The sequence below is a fragment of the Astatotilapia calliptera genome, chromosome 3 (assembly GCF_964374335.1).
Source record: "Astatotilapia calliptera chromosome 3, fAstCal68.1, whole genome shotgun sequence".
NCBI classification, from domain to species: Eukaryota; Metazoa; Chordata; class Actinopteri; order Cichliformes; family Cichlidae; genus Astatotilapia; species Astatotilapia calliptera.
The window spans coordinates 82,282,104-82,299,723 of record NC_137424.1 but is presented as its reverse complement, the minus strand read 5'-3'; the positions used below and the strand labels follow the sequence as shown (position 1 = coordinate 82,299,723).

The 17,620-nt window shown below is 40.3% G+C and overlaps 1 protein-coding gene and 1 long non-coding RNA gene across 2 annotated transcripts in view; one reads left to right on the top strand and one right to left on the bottom strand.

Moving 5' to 3' along the window:
* Positions 1-3,876: 3,876 nt before the first annotated feature.
* LOC145425984 (uncharacterized) lies at positions 3,877-4,524 on the top strand. The gene is made up of 3 exons (XR_013906752.1): positions 3,877-4,034; positions 4,111-4,243; positions 4,324-4,524. It is a non-coding gene; the product is annotated as an uncharacterized LOC145425984 (long non-coding RNA).
* A 6,355-nt stretch (positions 4,525-10,879) lies between these two features.
* The window catches only part of LOC113015692 (uncharacterized), a 45,259-nt gene continuing 38,518 nt past the window's right edge, over positions 10,880-17,620 (bottom strand). Inside the window, exons 9-10 of the mRNA XM_080299504.1 lie at positions 11,208-11,252; positions 10,880-11,128 (exon numbers count right to left, since the gene is read on the bottom strand). Coding sequence (XP_080155630.1) covers positions 11,121-11,128; positions 11,208-11,252 — 53 coding nt within the window. The 3' untranslated portion in view covers positions 10,880-11,120. The remainder of the gene's footprint in view (positions 11,129-11,207; positions 11,253-17,620) is intronic.

The window sequence follows — 17,620 nt, the reverse complement described above, 5'->3', positions numbered from 1 at the left end:
ATATAAATACAGAGACATATAAATAAATAAGAGTATACCAAAGGGATAAATAGAATAAATACAAATACAAGGGAATTGCAAGTATTTCAAGTACTGAAGTCTATTGCACCGTTGGTTATTAACAAAAAGTATTGCACAGTTAAAAGGCAGTAGTAGTCTTTATAGCACCTGTAGCCATGCAGGAGCCAGTGTAAAGCCAAGAAAACCAGTTGCTTGTATCACTTACATAGTCCTGATTTCGGGCCTGCTGGATCCGTCTCAAGGCGTTCAGGGCGTCAGTCATGTTTGATGAGTGTAGATATAAACCACTAGGTTTATATCTGGGACTCTCCACCATTTGACCTTAGAACTGAAGAAGCTTCTCGGATGAGAGGTGAAACGTCTTCAAGTAACTTAAAGAAGTCCAGACGCTTTTCTTTGCAAGCTCCTTTGACCCCGTTTGATGAGTGTACATTGTCTGGTATGTAAGTGCAGCAGGTTTTGCTGAATAGGACGCAGAGTCCCCCTTTCTCTGCTAGTATCATGTCCAAAGCTACTCGATGTTGCATCACTGCGATCCGTAATGCATCGATTTCCTTATTCTGCTGTTCGTTGATCTTGCACGAAGCGTTCAAGAAGAGTTCAAAGCGGTAGTCCAGAGTTTCGATCCTCAGCATGTTTTTTCCAGTTCCGACCCAGGGGAACAATGTGTGGAGTACTTTCTGTCCGGTAGTCCACAGTTTGAATTCCTTGGGTACGTTGCTTCCCCATATCGGGTCATGTGGTTGAAGTTTAGGGAACGTTGATCTTCTTTTCTGGCGTACTGTAGAAGTGGTGTTTACTGCGGTCATCCTGAAAGTGTGGTCTGACAGGAATATAGGAGCACATGTTCCTGTCCAGCCTGGGGCAGTATGAAATATGCCCGTTGTCAGAATCAGAATCAGAATCAGAATACTTTATTGATCCCTGGGGGAAATTATTTTTTGTTACAGTGCTCCATTTTAAACCAACATTAAGACAAGACAGACAATACGCTAACTAAGAATAGTACAATATATACATATATATACATACATACATACATAAGTCACTTATAAATAAATATTTGGAAAAGAAACATGTGTAGTTGTAGCAGCAAACAGTGTGTTAAGTGGATGCGTTGTACAGGGAGATGGCCACAGGCAGGAATGATTTCCTGTGTCGTTCAGTGGTGCTTTTCGGTAATCTCAGTCTCTCACTGAACGAGCTCCTGTGACTGACCAACATGTCATGGAGTGGGTGGGAGGTGTTATCCAACATTGTCTTTATCTTGGACAGCATCCGCCTCTCCGACACCACCTTGAGGGAGTCCAGCTCCATCCCCACAACATTGCTGGCCTTACGGATCAGTTTATTAAGTCTGTTGGCATCTGCGACCCTCAGCCTGCTCCCCCAGCATGCAACAGCATAGAGGATCGCACTGGCCACCACAGACTCATAGAAAATCCTCAGCATTTTCTGGCAGATGTTGAAGGACCTCAGTCGCCTCAAAAAATAGAGACGACTCTGGCCCTTCCTGTAAAGTGCTGTGGTGTTTTTAGCCCAGTCCAGTTTATTGTCAATGTGTACTCCAAGGTATTTATAGTCCTCCACAATGTCAACACTGACCCCCTGGATTGAAACAGGGGTCAAGTGTTTCCTGGTCTTCCTGAAGTCCACGATCAGTTCCTTGGTCTTTGCCACGTTGAGCTGCAGATGATTCTGCTCACACCACGTGACAAAGGAGTCGACCACAGCCCGGTACTCTGTCTCATCATCCCTGCTGATGCATCCAACCACCGCAGAGTCATCAGAAAACTTCTGAAGATGGCAGGTCTTTGTCCACATAGCCAGGCCATTCCTTGCACCCAGTACGTGCCGTTAGAAGGTCCACTCATATTCACAGGGGTGCCTTCTCCATGGACTGCAGTTTGGACACAGTTTGTGGTGTTTCCAACGGGTGTGTTACCTTTCTCTTGTTGATAACACATGGAGTGGTTCTTCCCTGGGAGTTGTCGTGCGTCCATCTTTTCTGTCTGCCTCGTGGTTCAGCTGTTGTTGGCGTCAGCTGGGGTCCTGTAAGGGTGAGCGTCGTAGTTAAGGTAACCAAGAGGGTCCACCTTCCCATGGTTGCACACAGGTCCGTCACACCCTGTCACTTGGCTGCCCTAGAGTTGATCAGCGGCAGGAGGTTGAAGTGCGAGCAATTCCCTACGGGCGCCCTATCAGCCCTTCCCCCTCGCCACTGGAGCAATCAAGTGAGGGTGAGACTTTCCCTTACTAGTTGATTTCTGTGAAGGAAGTGGAATCCTTGGGGACCTCAACTTTTTTGCAGTGGCTCTGATGTATCCAGGAGGGTTTCTCCGCTATTTTGCAGGCAGTTGGAGTGGTCAGAAGCACTTGGTATGGACCCTCCCACCATGGCGAGCTCCAATTTTTCCTTTGGAGTACTCGGACAAGGGTCCAATCACCTGGCTTCAATCTGCAAGAAATAGGTGAAAAAGAGTCTTGCTGCAGTTTATTGTTCAAAACAACTTCTCTGTTTATCAACAATCGAGTCATCCAATCTGCCAGAGTGGTTTCACGGATTGATTTATCTAGTGACTCGCTAATAACTGGCAATGGAAAAGGTCGCCCATGTATGATTTCAAATGGGGACAGTTTGTTATTTCCTTGTGTTATTCTCATCCACATTTTGACTAGGCCTACACATTCTGGCCATGGTCTGCCAGTTTCTTCCATTGTTTTTCTGAGCCTTTGTTTTATAGTGCCATTTGTTCTCTCCACTAATCCTGCACTCTGTGGATGGTAGGCACAATGGTGTTTTAAACTGAAACCTAGTGCTTCAGATACTTTGCTGATCACATCATTTACAAAATGGCTTCCATTATCTGATCTAGTAATTATAGATGTTTTTTCAAAATGGCCAGAAATCTACCCAGTCAATCTCAATCTCAGTTGCAAAGTGTCTATGCAACCATTTCATTCCAACATATGGAATTCCTACTCTGATAAGGAAAATGTCCTGTTTTTTGGCCTTAAATTACCTTGGGTATTGTGTTTTTGGCAGGTCATACATGTTCTCACACGTTCTTTTGCTGAAGTTTCAAAATGGATAGTGTAAAATTGTCGGTTTATTATAAGTACCATTCCTCCCGTTGAAACATGGCTTAAGCCATGGCTCAGTAGAGTGGCTGTTTTGTGTAATGATTTGGGAAGAATGGGTTTTCCTGCTATTTTCATTATGTCATCAGTGTCTAGTACTGCTCTGTCAGCTTTGTCAGCAAAATTATTTTCCCTTTTTAATTTCAGAGTCATATTTCTGATGTGCTGAACATCAGAAGCGAATCGCTAAATGTCATATCACATAAGGAGTTTCCTCCCATGTAAACAGATGTGTGCCATGATAAAACCGTTCTCCACACACTAGAAACAAAAAACTAATTTCAACCCTCTGTTACATTTTATTCACTTATTTTATAATCCAGTCATTTTTCAAATCTAGTATCAGTCAACTAATTTGCATATCAGCTCATAATGCGCTAAGTTGATAGGTCAACAGAAATGCATGTTCAAAATATTATCACAAAAGAGAATTTCCTTCATACAGTAAATTACTTGTGTTGCATCAATCAAACAGAAAGCATCTCACAATTTATTGCATTACCAACTAAATTTATTGTCTGATTACTGCTTGGTCATACCAGACTCTCTGTGTCTTTATTTTATCCTTCTCTGTTTTCACAAATGTTTCACCTATTGTCCTGCAAGCTGGGGATTCAGCATTTGATAACAAAACTCTGTTAAGTCTTTCCTGCTTTAACACCAATGAGAGATATAGAGGCACATGTATAGTGTGTGTTATAGTGTAAGTGTCATGGTCCGCGGCCCGGCGTCCGGGGTGCTGTTGGGATGCCCACGCCCACGGGCGTGGCTGCTAACCCCACACCTGCATCCCATCCCAGGCGATCACCAGGTGGACTATTTAATCCTGCCCTACCTGCTGCTCCACGCCAGTCCGTAGTTGCCTCTCAGCGGTAACGTACACCTGCGGGAAAAACTCTTATGACAAACTCTCCATCTGAACTAACACTGTTTGCCCTGTGTACTCAGATCACAACTCGGCGTTTTTTACGAGCCACCTGCCTGTCCACCTGTCCGCCTGAGATTCGGATCACCATCAGCCTCGCCGTCTCGACCCCTTTGGAGCTCCCCCCCCTCTGGTTCACTCAGCCCGGCTATCACCGTGAGACGCATACTCCACCTTCCCTCGTATGCTGCCTTTTTTCCGCACCCCAGTAATCTGTTTCTCTTTTTGTTTTACAGCCTCTCACAGCCCTGCTCTCGGCGTTCCCTGCGCGGTTCACCTCCCCAGTCCCTCGGTTTCTTCTGGGTCCACACGTTGTTTTTCCGGCTACCCTCACAGGACACCTTTAGTTATAATAAAATTTACTTTCTTTATTCTCTCCTACCCTGGTGTGTGTGTTCTGCTTCTGGGTCCAGCCTGCGCTCGGAACTTCGGTTCATGACAGTAAGCTGTTCTTCATTGTTCTTCATGTGTGTTAGTACGCTTGCATGCAGGGCCTCTGGGCCTGTCTCACCCAAAAGGGCATTTTCTTAACAGTTGCCTTTCTCTCATGTGTGTTAAGAAAGGCAAATGTGCTATTAGCAGCTGTGAGATTATTATGCTGTTATATATTACATTATACCTGTAATCAAAATGAGTGAATCACGATACTGCTGTAGGCCACATCATACTTCTTGTGTAATCAGTATGTACAGTAGTTTCAGTTTGCATCATACTTCTGAGTTAAAAGAGTGTGAAAATCATTAGATTAATTAGATAGGGTGGTATTATCCTATACTGCTAATTTATTGTTGTGAGTGAGTTAGACTATTTCATGACATTTCATACTGCTGAGTTCTAAAGAGAATATTGTGTTCAGAGAGTCAGGGCCTTTTGTTTGTTTTTTTTCATTGTAGAGACAACAGAGCACATTGCACGGGGGCAGAAAACAGGGAGCCAAGGTCATAACTCAGGCTCACTGACAGAAAGAATGTAAATGCTTAGTTTTGTGGCTGTGGCGCATTTTGTATAGCTTCTTTTCTTTTGTTTTGTAGCTTTCTGCCTTCACCTGAGAGGGTGTGCCCTAAGTATGTGACTTTATAATTAGCGTTCATTTAAAGATACCCTGTGGCCTTAACTCAGCGACGTAACACAGCCATAGTATTTTGCTTACACCCTCCCTCTGTGTGGCCAGTAACTAAAATGTCATCTACGTAGAGTAGAAACTGTCTCTGCCCCTCAAAAGTGAAGTCAAACACTGAGAAAGCGTTTGATAAGTCTATCACTGAGAACCATTGTTCTTTTGGAGTGACTTGATTCAGTATAGTGTGAGGATTTGCTACTACTGGTGGCATCATTTCAGTGATTTCATTTATTGCTCACAGATCATGCACTAGTTGGTATTTTGCAGTATTAGCTTTATTCACCACTTAAACAAACATCACTCTTTGTTTTATTATTAAGTGTGCCTATGCGAAGGCACACTTATTACTATTGCTCGGATTTATTATTATTAAGTGTGCCTATGCGAAGGCACACTTATTACTATTGCTCGGATTTATTATTATTATTATTATTCTTTTTCCGCCTGAAATTTTGGACCGTAACTCATCCCACAGTTTTGACACAAGCTTCATATATGTTATATCATTTTGTGCGGCTGGATCAGGAATGAGTTGCTATGCCTTTTGGTGTTTATTACTTCTATAGTTTTTTAAATATGAATATTTTAATGCAAGTTTTTGCCCATTGGAATGAATGGGAACGAACGAAAGTGAAACTTAACTTACTTTGTGGTGTGTTTGCTCACTCACTTAATTTGTGGTGTGTTGGCTCACTCTAGTGGTATGTCCCCGTATTTGGATTACCATAATGACGACAATATCAACGGCGCGCACAGCGTCGGTGCTTTCAGGAACCATTGGAATTCTTAAGGTTGCACGAAGCATTGAATAGTTACGGTAACGGCAAGGGTGTATGCTTGGTGGAAAACTGCATATCCCACAATTCAAAGCACGCCTCTACCAGTCAAACAATGGCGGCTGCCACTTGGTTTAATATATTCCTCTTATTTGTGTTTCTAGGTCACAAAGTAAACTTTTAAGATATTTTCAGGTGAGAATGTGGGTGTGTAAACGTCAAATATCTGCTCGTTTTGTCAAAACATCCCATATTGGCAACAGATTTTTCACGATGTTGCGCCGCTTCACTCAAAAGCACCCAGGCTTGGCTTTCAGTGAGGCGTCTCTAACTCCTTTCATCCCCGATAGCTCCGCAAACAGTCTTTGTCTTAGCTGGACTTATTTTTCGTTTATATGGGCCGATGATGCTGGTCGATGAGGAAAAACTGAGTTGTTTGGTGGTGGCTAACGCGGAGCTAGCTAGCCACCGGTATGTGTCTCTTTCCCCTCATATGTGGGGAAAGAAACATGCGAGGCGGCCGCCGATCGACCGGTTTTCAGGTGAGAATGTAGGTGTGTAAACGTCAAATATCTGCTCGTTTTGTCAAAACATCCCATATTAGCAACAGATTTCTCACGATGTTGCTGCTAGCCGGCTAGCTAGTTCGGCCGGCCGGCTAGCCGGCTAGCTAGCTCGGCTAGCTAGCGCCGCTTCGCTCAAAAGCACCCAGGCTTGGCTTTCAGTGAGGCGTCTCTAACTCCTTTCACCCCCGATCGCTCCGCAAACAGTCTTTGTATTAGCTGGACTTATTTTTCGTTTATATGGGCCGATGATGCTGGTCGATGTGGAAAAAATAACTGAGTTGTTCATATACCGGTGGCTAGCTAGCTCCGCGTTAGCCACCGGTATATGTCTGTTCCCCTCGTATGCGGGGAAAGAAACATGCGAGGCGGCCACCGATCGACCGGTGGTGGCTAACGCGGAGCTCAATCGTGGATAAGGGGAACCCAATGCAGGAGAAGCAGGCGGCTGGTGAACTGAATTTCAGGTAAGACGTTATTAACTGCACTCTATTTGGGTCAGATATAAACAGAGTTTAGGTGTAGTTTATTTTCGTTGTGCTGACAGTTACAATAACTGTACTGCGTGCTAGCTAGCACCACGGAGTTTCTATACAGCTGTGCGCGCTAAGTTACTGATGTTGAACTTTATGACAGCCTCCCCTATTTTCAGGCGATAATGTAGGGGTGTAAACTTCAAATATCTGCTCGTTTTATCAAGAAGTCCCATATTTTATCAAGAAGTCCCATATCTCTCACGATGTTACTGCTAGCGCCGCATGGCAGCTAGTCGGCTAGCTGGCTAGGGCGGCTTGGCTGACACCCAGGCCGGGCTGACTGATACCCAGGCCGGCTCACGCTCTCGTTTCACCGCCGCATGGCAGCTAGCCGGCTAGCTGGCTAGCGCGGCTTGGCTGCCACCCAGGTCGGGCTGGCTGACACCCATGCTGGGCTGGCTGACACCCAGGCCCGCTCACGCTCTCCTGTCACCCCTAGTCTTTCGTGATGACTCTTGGTTGACTGCTGGACTTATTTTTCATTTATATGGGCTGGTGATTCGGTATGAGTGTCCGGTGAACTGAATGTCAGGTAAGACGTTATGTATATTTAAGGTAGTGACTGGAATAAGTCACAAGGTGTCGCTGCATATATGTTGTAAATTTTAGCAATTTTGACCATTTGTCCTCTGCAGGACACCGTAGTTCAGATTTCTCGTTCGCGTGGGCGCCATCTTGGTTCAGTGTTTACTGTGATGTGCAAAGGTAAGCACTGTCAGTGGCGAACTGCATTGGTTTTGTTTAAAAATAAGTGTTCCACTGTGTAAAATAGCGGTTTGTCATTTAAGCCGAGCATATATTTTGTTTATTGAGAGGTTCATGTATTGTCTGATGAGAGTATGAGACAAAGATATACTTTTCTTTCTTACTCTCATATAAAATATTTAGCTTTTATTAAATAGTTATCTGAATCTTACAACCAAAGTTTGTATAATAATACACAAGATTGGCTGTAGACCATTGTTAATCATTCAGAACACTGTGTAAAAATAACAAAAAACAAAAAGTGAATGAAAAGTGCATAAATATTTATTTTACGTGTTTGATGTGTGTGGCAGGGCGTGGTCTGCAGTGCCGCTGCAGGGGAGGTGGACCCACCTCAGCGATATCTGCAATCACGCCTCTCAGGTGTAAAGTCTGTGCTCTCTCTGCTTTTTTTTTTTTTTTTTTTTTGTATGTGTCGGGCTGTGAGATGAAAAGCTACAGCCGGCTGTGTGGGTACAGCAACTATGTGTGAAAAGTGGTCCATAACGTAATGCTTCAAAGTGTGTTCATGCAAACATTGTCGGGTCTGCTTATGAACCTCTGCGCACAGCGTCTACAAATTGGGGCTGTACGAAGTCACCTCATCTTTACACAAAACTGTAAGCTGTCATCTGTGAGGCGCGAGCGGTGTTTGGTTTTACCATAGTTAATGGTGGAGAATGGCTGCTCTGCTGAGTTTTGCTCTCTGTAGCCGTTTGAATGGCAAACTATACTGATTAGCGGCGGCATAGGCACACTTAAAATTTCTTCAGAAATTTTCGCTTTCTAGTTATTATTATTATTATTATTATTATTATTATTATTATTATTTTAAATTCTCCTTTTCAAAAACAGAAAATGAAATTGTAGTTGTTCCTGGCTGAGAAACACAAAATCTCCTTTCTTTTTTTTTCAAGACAAGAAACTAAGTTTTAACTTTTCTGCCTTATCACCTAAAGCAAAGCAGACAACCCAGCTCTCAGCTGGCTCTGAACTTATCATTATCAAGGTCGCATGGTGAGAGCTACTACAGAAGTCACAGTACTCCTCACTCAAGGAACACGTCAAAACAAAAAAAAACAAAAAAACAAAAACAAAAATCAGCACACTACACAGAGAACAACAATTAGTAAATCATATGCCTAATCATTATGTGTCGCTGTGATCTACAAGTGTCATCACAAATTTACTTATTTTTTAAAACAACAAAACAAAAACAAGTTGCTGACGGCATGAACGCTTTACACACATGAGTCAGGATGCAAAAACGGCTGCTGCCAAAGACAAATCAGAAGTGTGAGGGAAAAAAAACCGAGCCCACAGACAGCTGCATGTTTGAGCTGTTTCCCTCCCTCTGATGTGTTCCTATGTAGCTCCTGCTGTAAAAAATGTGTAACCTGCTCATCAGCTTAACAGTGTCCACATATTTAATTCAGCTTCTCAATCTTGTAGCTGTAGCTGTTGTATACGGTATATAAGGTTTGGCTTATTTGTTGTTAGTATAGGTGTGCTCTATATTTCAGCAATGTCTGATCTAGGATGACAGGTTTTCAAGCAGGTTAAGTGCCTCTATGCACTTCATTAGTTTAGATATTTTCTTTATTTTCTTCATCTCATATGTCGTTGTACTGAATTTGAGCAACCCTTAAGCTTGATGCAGATTACTTCTAACAATTATCCACCTCACATCATAACTGACTAAGTTGCCTCCTCATATTAATATTATTTCATTATTAATGTTATTATCTCTTTATATAACAGCAATAGTATAGTTTACTTCTTACTCACTATGATCATCATTCATCATTTTCCCGCAGTAATTAAAGTTAGGAGATGTATTTTTTTTATTCCAAACAATTCTTCATTAGCAGCATTTAAATAACCTTTATCAGATTTGATGGTTTTGTTTCAGCCTTTTCAAAAAAGTGTTTTGCTTTTCTTTCACAAATGTGGGATTAAATTGAGATAAAATATACAAAACAGTGATGTCATGTTTTGTGACGAGGACCCAGGCACAGAGAGGCTTGATGAATTTAAGAATCTCATGATTTAATAAAGAAATTTGCAGACTTACACAGAGATGGTAAAATTATTATGACTGATAATGGAGACGAAGAAAACAGACAATGAGGACAAGGAAGCACCAAGGAGACAGTCAGAGAGAACTCAGGACAACTGGAGATATTTAAGGATGCAGGGACTGACAGAGACAGGGAAGACGTCTCATCGTGACGAGTAAAGTTTATCTTGCCTGGCTCTCTGGGTGCTCAGCACCCCCAAAGCTCTGATCCTAGAATCGCGCCTGGTTTTATTTGTTCCTGATTAGTTTTGGCTGACATATATTTCAATTCAGGAGGAAACATTTTCATCGGGAACTAAAACAGCATGTTAATACGTGGAGCTTCTGAAGGCTGCTTCAGAATGATCAGATTATATTTTAAATATTTGTTCAAACCCCAGCAGCTGTCTATTGTACTTTTTGAATGTCCACTAAAATAAAAGTAAATGCGTTCTAACATCTCACCTGTTTGTTTTTATTAAGGCATATGACATGTACGTTATTTTTATTAAAAGAGATTTCAGTACTGAGGTTAAACATGATATATAAGTCACTTAGATCACTTCCAAATGTTAATGTTTGGTTTTTTTCAGTGTTTATTTGTTCCCGAGTAAATCGGTTTGGCTGAGATTAAAGTTAAGCTTCATAACATATTAATTCGAGTTAAATTAAGAGGGGACGGCAGTAAAAACTCCAGACCTGTGACTTCATCAAGCATGCTGGTGTTCCAATTGTACAAATTGCGAGTCCGTGCTCGCATTCTTGGCAATCACGGACTCGCGTACTTGAGAATTGAGAAAGGGCCATGATGATGTAAAAAACCCCAGAACTAACCCGGAAATACAATCTCCCCTTCTGGAGTAGCAGCGCAGTACCTCAAACTTCTGCCTACGTCATTTCCCGCACCTCCACCTCAAACAATTGCAGGAACATGAAGTCGCAGAGCCTTTTTATACACTGTTAGATTTAACAGACACAGACGCCAATCTGGGATTTTTTAAACAAACTTTTATTAAACACAGGTCTTTCTTTAATATATAGATATGGATACTTTAAAGCCATTCAGATGTTTCCAGAAAAACGAATAGAACAAAACTAATATTTAAAGTACAAATCTTCTCCTCCACGATCAACACTGTCTAATGAAGATTCAGGAATAACTAACAATTCCTCAGCAGGCTCTGAAAGAGGAGCAGAGTGAAGGATGAAAGTCGTCCATCAGACCAAGTGTGTTCTCAGCTTCCTGTTCAGAGACAAACATCACTGATGTCAGCTGTTCACCCTTTTACCTTTATTTAAATACACCTGTGTGTGAATGTTACCTGCTCTGACTGATGAGTACACAGCACATGGATCAGCTGACTGCTCTGTAACAAACATACACACACAGGATTAGAGTATCGCACACCTGTATGTGTGTTTCACATGTTTATATCTTCTAGCTTAGCTCAGTGGTGCTCCTTGCTCCCCCTACAGGCCTCTGCAGAAATTACAGTGTACATCACACACACACACACACACACACACACACACACACACACACACACACACACACACACACACACACACACACACACACACAGGGATTCATGGATATTCTGCTTCTGCAACACACCCCTGAGTCAGTGCTGATTATTATGTATCCCAAAGTAAAAGCAGCTGCGGTTCTAAACATACACAGTAATGCATTTATTACTTCCAGGCTGGACGACTGTAATTCATTATTATCAGGATGTCCAAAAAACTCGCTGAAAAGCCTTCAGCTGATCCAAAATGCTGCAGCAAGAGTCCTGACAGGGACTAGAAAGAGAGAGCAGATTTCTCCTGTTTTGGCTACCTGTTAAATCCAGAATTCAAAATCCTGCTCCTCACATACAAGGTCTTAAATAATCAGGCCCCATCTTATCTTAATGACCTTGTAGTACCATATCACCCTATTAGAGCACTTCGCTCTCGCTCTGCAGGCCTACTTGTTGTTCCTAGAGTATTTAAAAGTAGAATGGGAGGCAGAGCCTTCAGTTTTCAGGCTCCTCTTCTGTGGAACCAGCTTCCAGTTTGGATTCAGGAGACAGACACTATCTCTACTTTTAAGATTAGGCTTGCATGAGGGTGGGAATGGATGTTTGTATCTGTGTGTGCCTGTATGTTTGTGTCTATATGTCAGGTTGGGTATCAGACGCCACCTCTCTGGGGACATCTCGGGCCCTCCAAGGTTTGGAGGCCTATCTCCACCCACCACCACTTCTCCTGCCGGTGGCGGACTCCCTCAGGTGTCGGTGCGTTGGTGGTTCTTTGTATCTGGGGGTGGGCGTCCGGGTACACACCGGCTCACTCCTTGGCGGCCGCTTATTGGGGCTCGCTCGGGCCACTTCGGAGGTGGGGTGCCCCCGGCCTCTCGGCCTGGGGCTCGGTCACTCAGGCACAGCTGGCTGCCGGCGGAGCTCACGGGCGCGTCACTGCAACTCCCCCTGGCTTCTGCTCCGCGGCTGCTGAATGACCCCTCATCTGGGACTCTCCTTAGCTCTTACTGGGACAGTGGCGCAGCTGCCCCTCTGTGGGTCTTCCTTGGTCTCTTGTGTTCTGGGGGCCTCTGGATGTCTGGAGTTTTGATCTCCTCCATACCTGCTTGATACCATAAAGGACAGGGCTGTGGCTCCCCACACTCCCTAGCAGATCATTACATGGAGAAACCTTTGGAATGCAAGCATGCTGATCCACACAGGTATGCACACAGGTGTACACATGGGTATTCACAGACGCGGACTACAGCTTTCTTGGCTGCTGCCTCAAAGCACACTGTGCGCTGTCTATCTTGCGTGCTGCACAATATCGTTTATTATTTAGTAACTATTGATATCTATGACTAGCTAGTTTATTGTGATGGTGCTTTTTTTTCTATTATTATGTTGCTCTTTGTTGTTTGCTGTCTCCTCTGTTTTTTTTTCTCCATACAGGTGACCCAGGAGTGTTTTTTTTTTTTTCTTCTCTCTTCCCCCCTTCTCACCGTCTCTTCTCCCCTTTGGTTTTCTTTCTCTCCCTCTCTTTCTTTCGTTCTTTCCCCCTGTCCTATCCCACAGTCATGTCTGTCCCGTTTGCAACTGAAAATAAAATAAATTCATAATTATAATAAAGGTCAATCAAATGGACCAATATGGCAAGGCCATGATGATCCACTTGGTAAAATAAATCCGCTTGGCATCTTTCTTGGCATTAAGACAACAATTCTGATGGCTATAGACTTCTGACCAAAACATTTAAGTACTCACATGTGACACCATTGCTAATACCGCTCCATTGGCTCTCCAATTAATTCAGAGTCCATTTTAAGATTCTGGTTCTGACCTTTAGAGCTTATCATGGACCAGCACCAGCCTACATCATTGAACTTTTACAACCCTATGTCCTTAGGAGGTCCCTGAGGTCATGTGATTTGGGCCTACTTGTTTTACAGTATTTAAGGCTGAGAACAAAGGGAGACAGAGCTTTTGCCACTGTGGCCTCACACTGAGCTTTTTCATCACATGTGCTCTACAAGTAACACCTGGCTTATTGGATTACCTGGAGCCTGGAATTCATTTTGTCTTCTAAGAATTTAAATTGGTGATCAAGAAACATGACAACTAAGAGGCTAACAGAAGATATTGAAGAAGTTAAGAAGTCTCTAAACTTCATGTCAGAGGAATTGAGTAAGGTGGTGAAACAGCAAGCAGGACTTAATTGAAGAAGTAAGACAACTGAAGAGCTGGAAAAAAGAGTTGAAGATTTGGAGCAGTATACAAGGATGGAAGATGTGATTATTTCTGGACTGAAGACAAATCACTACACCTATGCACGGAGTACAGCAGGAGACAAGGAGGGGGAAGAGGCACCAAGAGCTGAAAAGGATTTGCTTGAGCAGCAAGTTATTCAGTTTTTCAAAGACAAAGACATTCTTTTGGATAGCAAAAACATAGCTGCATGTCATACTATTCCACAAAAACATACCAAGATGCCAACTATCATACTACGATTTGTGAACAGGAAATATAAAGTTGAACTGTTAAAGATGGGAAAGAAGTTAAAGGGAACTGGTGTATATGTGAATGAGCATCTCACCAAGAGAAATGCTGAAATTGCACGACAGGCAAGACTATTGAAGAAGGAAAAGCACATCCAAGATACCTGGACCAGGAACTGTAAGGTATTCATAAGACTTAATGGGACACCAGAACAAGCTAAAGTAATTGTTGTCAGAGACATTGCAGATCTTGAAAGATTTAAACAAAAGAAAAAGAGTTCAGTGTAGAAAAGAATTGTGTTGCTGACTGTGATATGAACAATATCTGATAAGTGTGAGAAAAATAACTATGCATGTGAATGTGTGAACAAAAAAAGGCAAAAAATTGAATATTTTGGATCTCATGATTATAAATTTTATGAGTTGGACAATAGTATTGATCCAGATATCCACCTCTATCAGAATGTTGATATGACATGTGAATATTATAATGGGGAAGAGTTGGATCCCAAGATAAAAGGTTTTTCATTAATCCACTTTAACAGTCGGAGTCTTTACAGTAATTTTTCTAAAATCAAAGCGTATCTTGATCAATTCCAAAATAAGTTTGCAGTGGTAGCAATTTCAGAAACATGGTTGAATGACGACAAAGAATTGCAAGATGGACTAGAGGGCTATGAAATGTTTTGGCAAAATAGGAAGAATAGAAGAGGAGGAGGTGTTGCTATGTTTGTTTTTTCACATCTTAAATGTAAAGTTGTTAACAATATGACTGCTGTGATTGATAACTTGATGGAATGTTTAACCATTGAAATTCAGGTTGAAAGATCGAAAAACATATTAGTTAGCTGCATTTATCGTACACCTGCATCCTGTATCGATCAGTTTACTAAAGAAATTTCTGTAATATTGGAAAAACACAAGGAGAAGGTGACTTTTTTTTTGTGGTGATTTTAACATCGATCTATTGAAGGCAAACGACCATAATAAGACTTCAGAATTTATTGATACAATGTTTAGTTTTGGATTCCATCCGTTGATTCTAAAGCTGAGCAGAATAACGATGGATAGTGCCACTTTGATCGACAATATTTTTGTCAATAAGATAAACGGCAAGATACATAGTGGACTGTTAGTCACAGATGTAAGTGATCACTTGCCTGTCTTTTCAGTGTTTGAAATGAACAATCAACTTCATTTTCAAGAGGAAAAGCAAATGGATTACAGTGGTAGAATAAAAACACCAGAACAAATTGTGGCTTTTAAAACAGACTTTATGACAAAATTATGACTGGCAAAAAGTTTATGTGGAAGACACTAATGATGCTTACAATGCGTTTTTGGATATATTTTTGTCAATCTATGACAGCCATTGTCCAATTAAAAAGTTTTCTAAAAATTATAAAAAGAAAAATAGGTTATACAGGATTTTTTTGACACATAGAACAAAGGAAAATGAAGACAAATATAAGAAATATCGAAATAAGTTAACATCTATTATGCGATATGAAAAGAAAAGATATTATGAACAGCTGCTTCAAAAACATAAAAGTAATATTAAGGCTACCTGGAGTGTATTAAAGAGGATAATAAAAAATCAACATAATATATGTTCTCCAACACATATTGTAACAAGAGATAATGTAGTGATTGAGAATACTGAGAGTATAGTTAATGAATTTAATGATTACTTTGTTAATGTAGGTCCCAACTTGGCAAAAGAGATTTCTGTACCAGGAGGAAATGATGAAGTAGATTCTACTTCTTGTAAATGTAGCTCAATGTTTCTTGGTGGAGTCTGTGAGAGTGACATTGTAGAAGTGGTGAGTAAATTCAAGAGTAAAAAATCCATGGATTGTGATGACCTTGACATGTCGCTAATTAAAGAAGTTCTTCATAGTGTCCTTCAACCGTTAACATATATTTGTAACAAATCATTTCAAACTGGAATTTTTCCAAACAGATTGTGTCAAACTATAGACCGGTATCTTTACTGCCTCAGTTTTCAAAGATTCTTGAAAAGCTATTTGCAAACAAACTAGATTCTTTTATTGATAAATATGATTTATTGAATGATCATCAGTATGGGTTCAGAAGAAATCGTTCAACATCTCTAGCTGTGATGGAATTTATTGAAAATATTGCAATGGCTGTGGATGAAAAACAGTTTGGAATAGGTGTGTTTATTGATTTACGTAAAGCCTTCGATACGATAGATCATTCTTTACTTTTACAGAAGTGTGAAAGGTATGGTTTAAGAGGTGTTGTACAATTTTGGTTAAATAGTTACTTGAATAATAGGTTCCAATATGTGAGTATTAATAACATGAAATCTAAACTTAGAAAAGTAACTTGTGGAGTTCCGCAAGGATCTGTTTTGGGACCTAAGTTATTTTTACTTTATATAAATTATATTTGTACAGCCAGTGATACTTTAAAATATGTGATGTTTGCTGATGATACAAACTTATTTTGCTCAGGAAAAGACATAAAGAAATTACTGAAAACAGTGGAAACAGAACTCATGAAGTTAAATAGATGGTTTGTATTTAATAAACTATCATTGAATGAAAGTAAAACAAAATTTATGTTATTTGGAGGTAGTAAAAGTAATATTAAAGTAAAATTGAATTTAAATAATGTTGAAATTGAAAGAGTATATGAGACAAAATTTTTAGGATTAATTATTGATGATAAACTTTGTTGGAAGCCCCACATAGAACATGTGAAACGGAAATTATCCAAGTCTATTTTTATTCTTTATAAAACAAGAGATTTTTTGAATAAGAACTGCCTTTATTTATTGTATACTTCCCTTTGTTTGCCTTATATGACCTACTGTGCAGAAATTTGGGGGAACACATACAAAACATATATGGATTCAATATTTAAATTACAAAAAAGAGCTATTAGAATAATAAATAAAGTTGGATATAGGGAGTCCACCAACCAGTTTTTTGTAGGATGTGTTAAAATTCATGGACATTATATATTCTAAAACTTTAGAAATGATATATCGAGTGATGAAAAAGAATGTTCCAATTTGTATTTTAAGTATGTTTCAACTAAGAGATGGAAAATATGATTTGAGGGGGTCTTATAAGTTTGAAATGCCTAAAGTGAGAACCAATGTTAAGTATAGATGTGTGTCAGTTTTGGGAGTGAAATTATGGAATGGACTTAATGATGAACTGAAGATGTGTTTTTCTTTGTCATTTTTCAGGAAGATTTTAAAAATTAGTATCATACAAGGTTATAGAAATTTGGTTTGTTAACATTTTTTTTGTGTTGATTTAATTTCTTGATTTATCATTGATTTCTTTTCAAACTGTTATACAACTTATTTATCAATGTTATTCATTAAATTGGTTAAGGATTTGATTATTTCTATGGGGGTAAGGGATAGGATAAGTATAAGCCATAAGGCTTCAGCCTATTCCTTTTTCGGTTTCTGTTTGAGTACTTTTATGTAAAATTATAATCTGTTGTTGTTGTTGTTGTTGACTGAAAAAAAAATTTCAATTCAAAAAGAGCTGTGGACTCAGTGGTCTCTTTTAAAAAACAACTAAAAACTCATCTTTTTAAAATTGCATTTTGTTAACTTTTGTCTGTTTTTGTCTTATACATTTGTATTTCTGTGTGAAGCACTTTGTGATGTTTTTTCTTGAAAGGTGCTGTATAAATAAAGTTTTATTTGTTTTATTTTTGCTAAAGCACATAGTTTGGCCTGGATCAGAA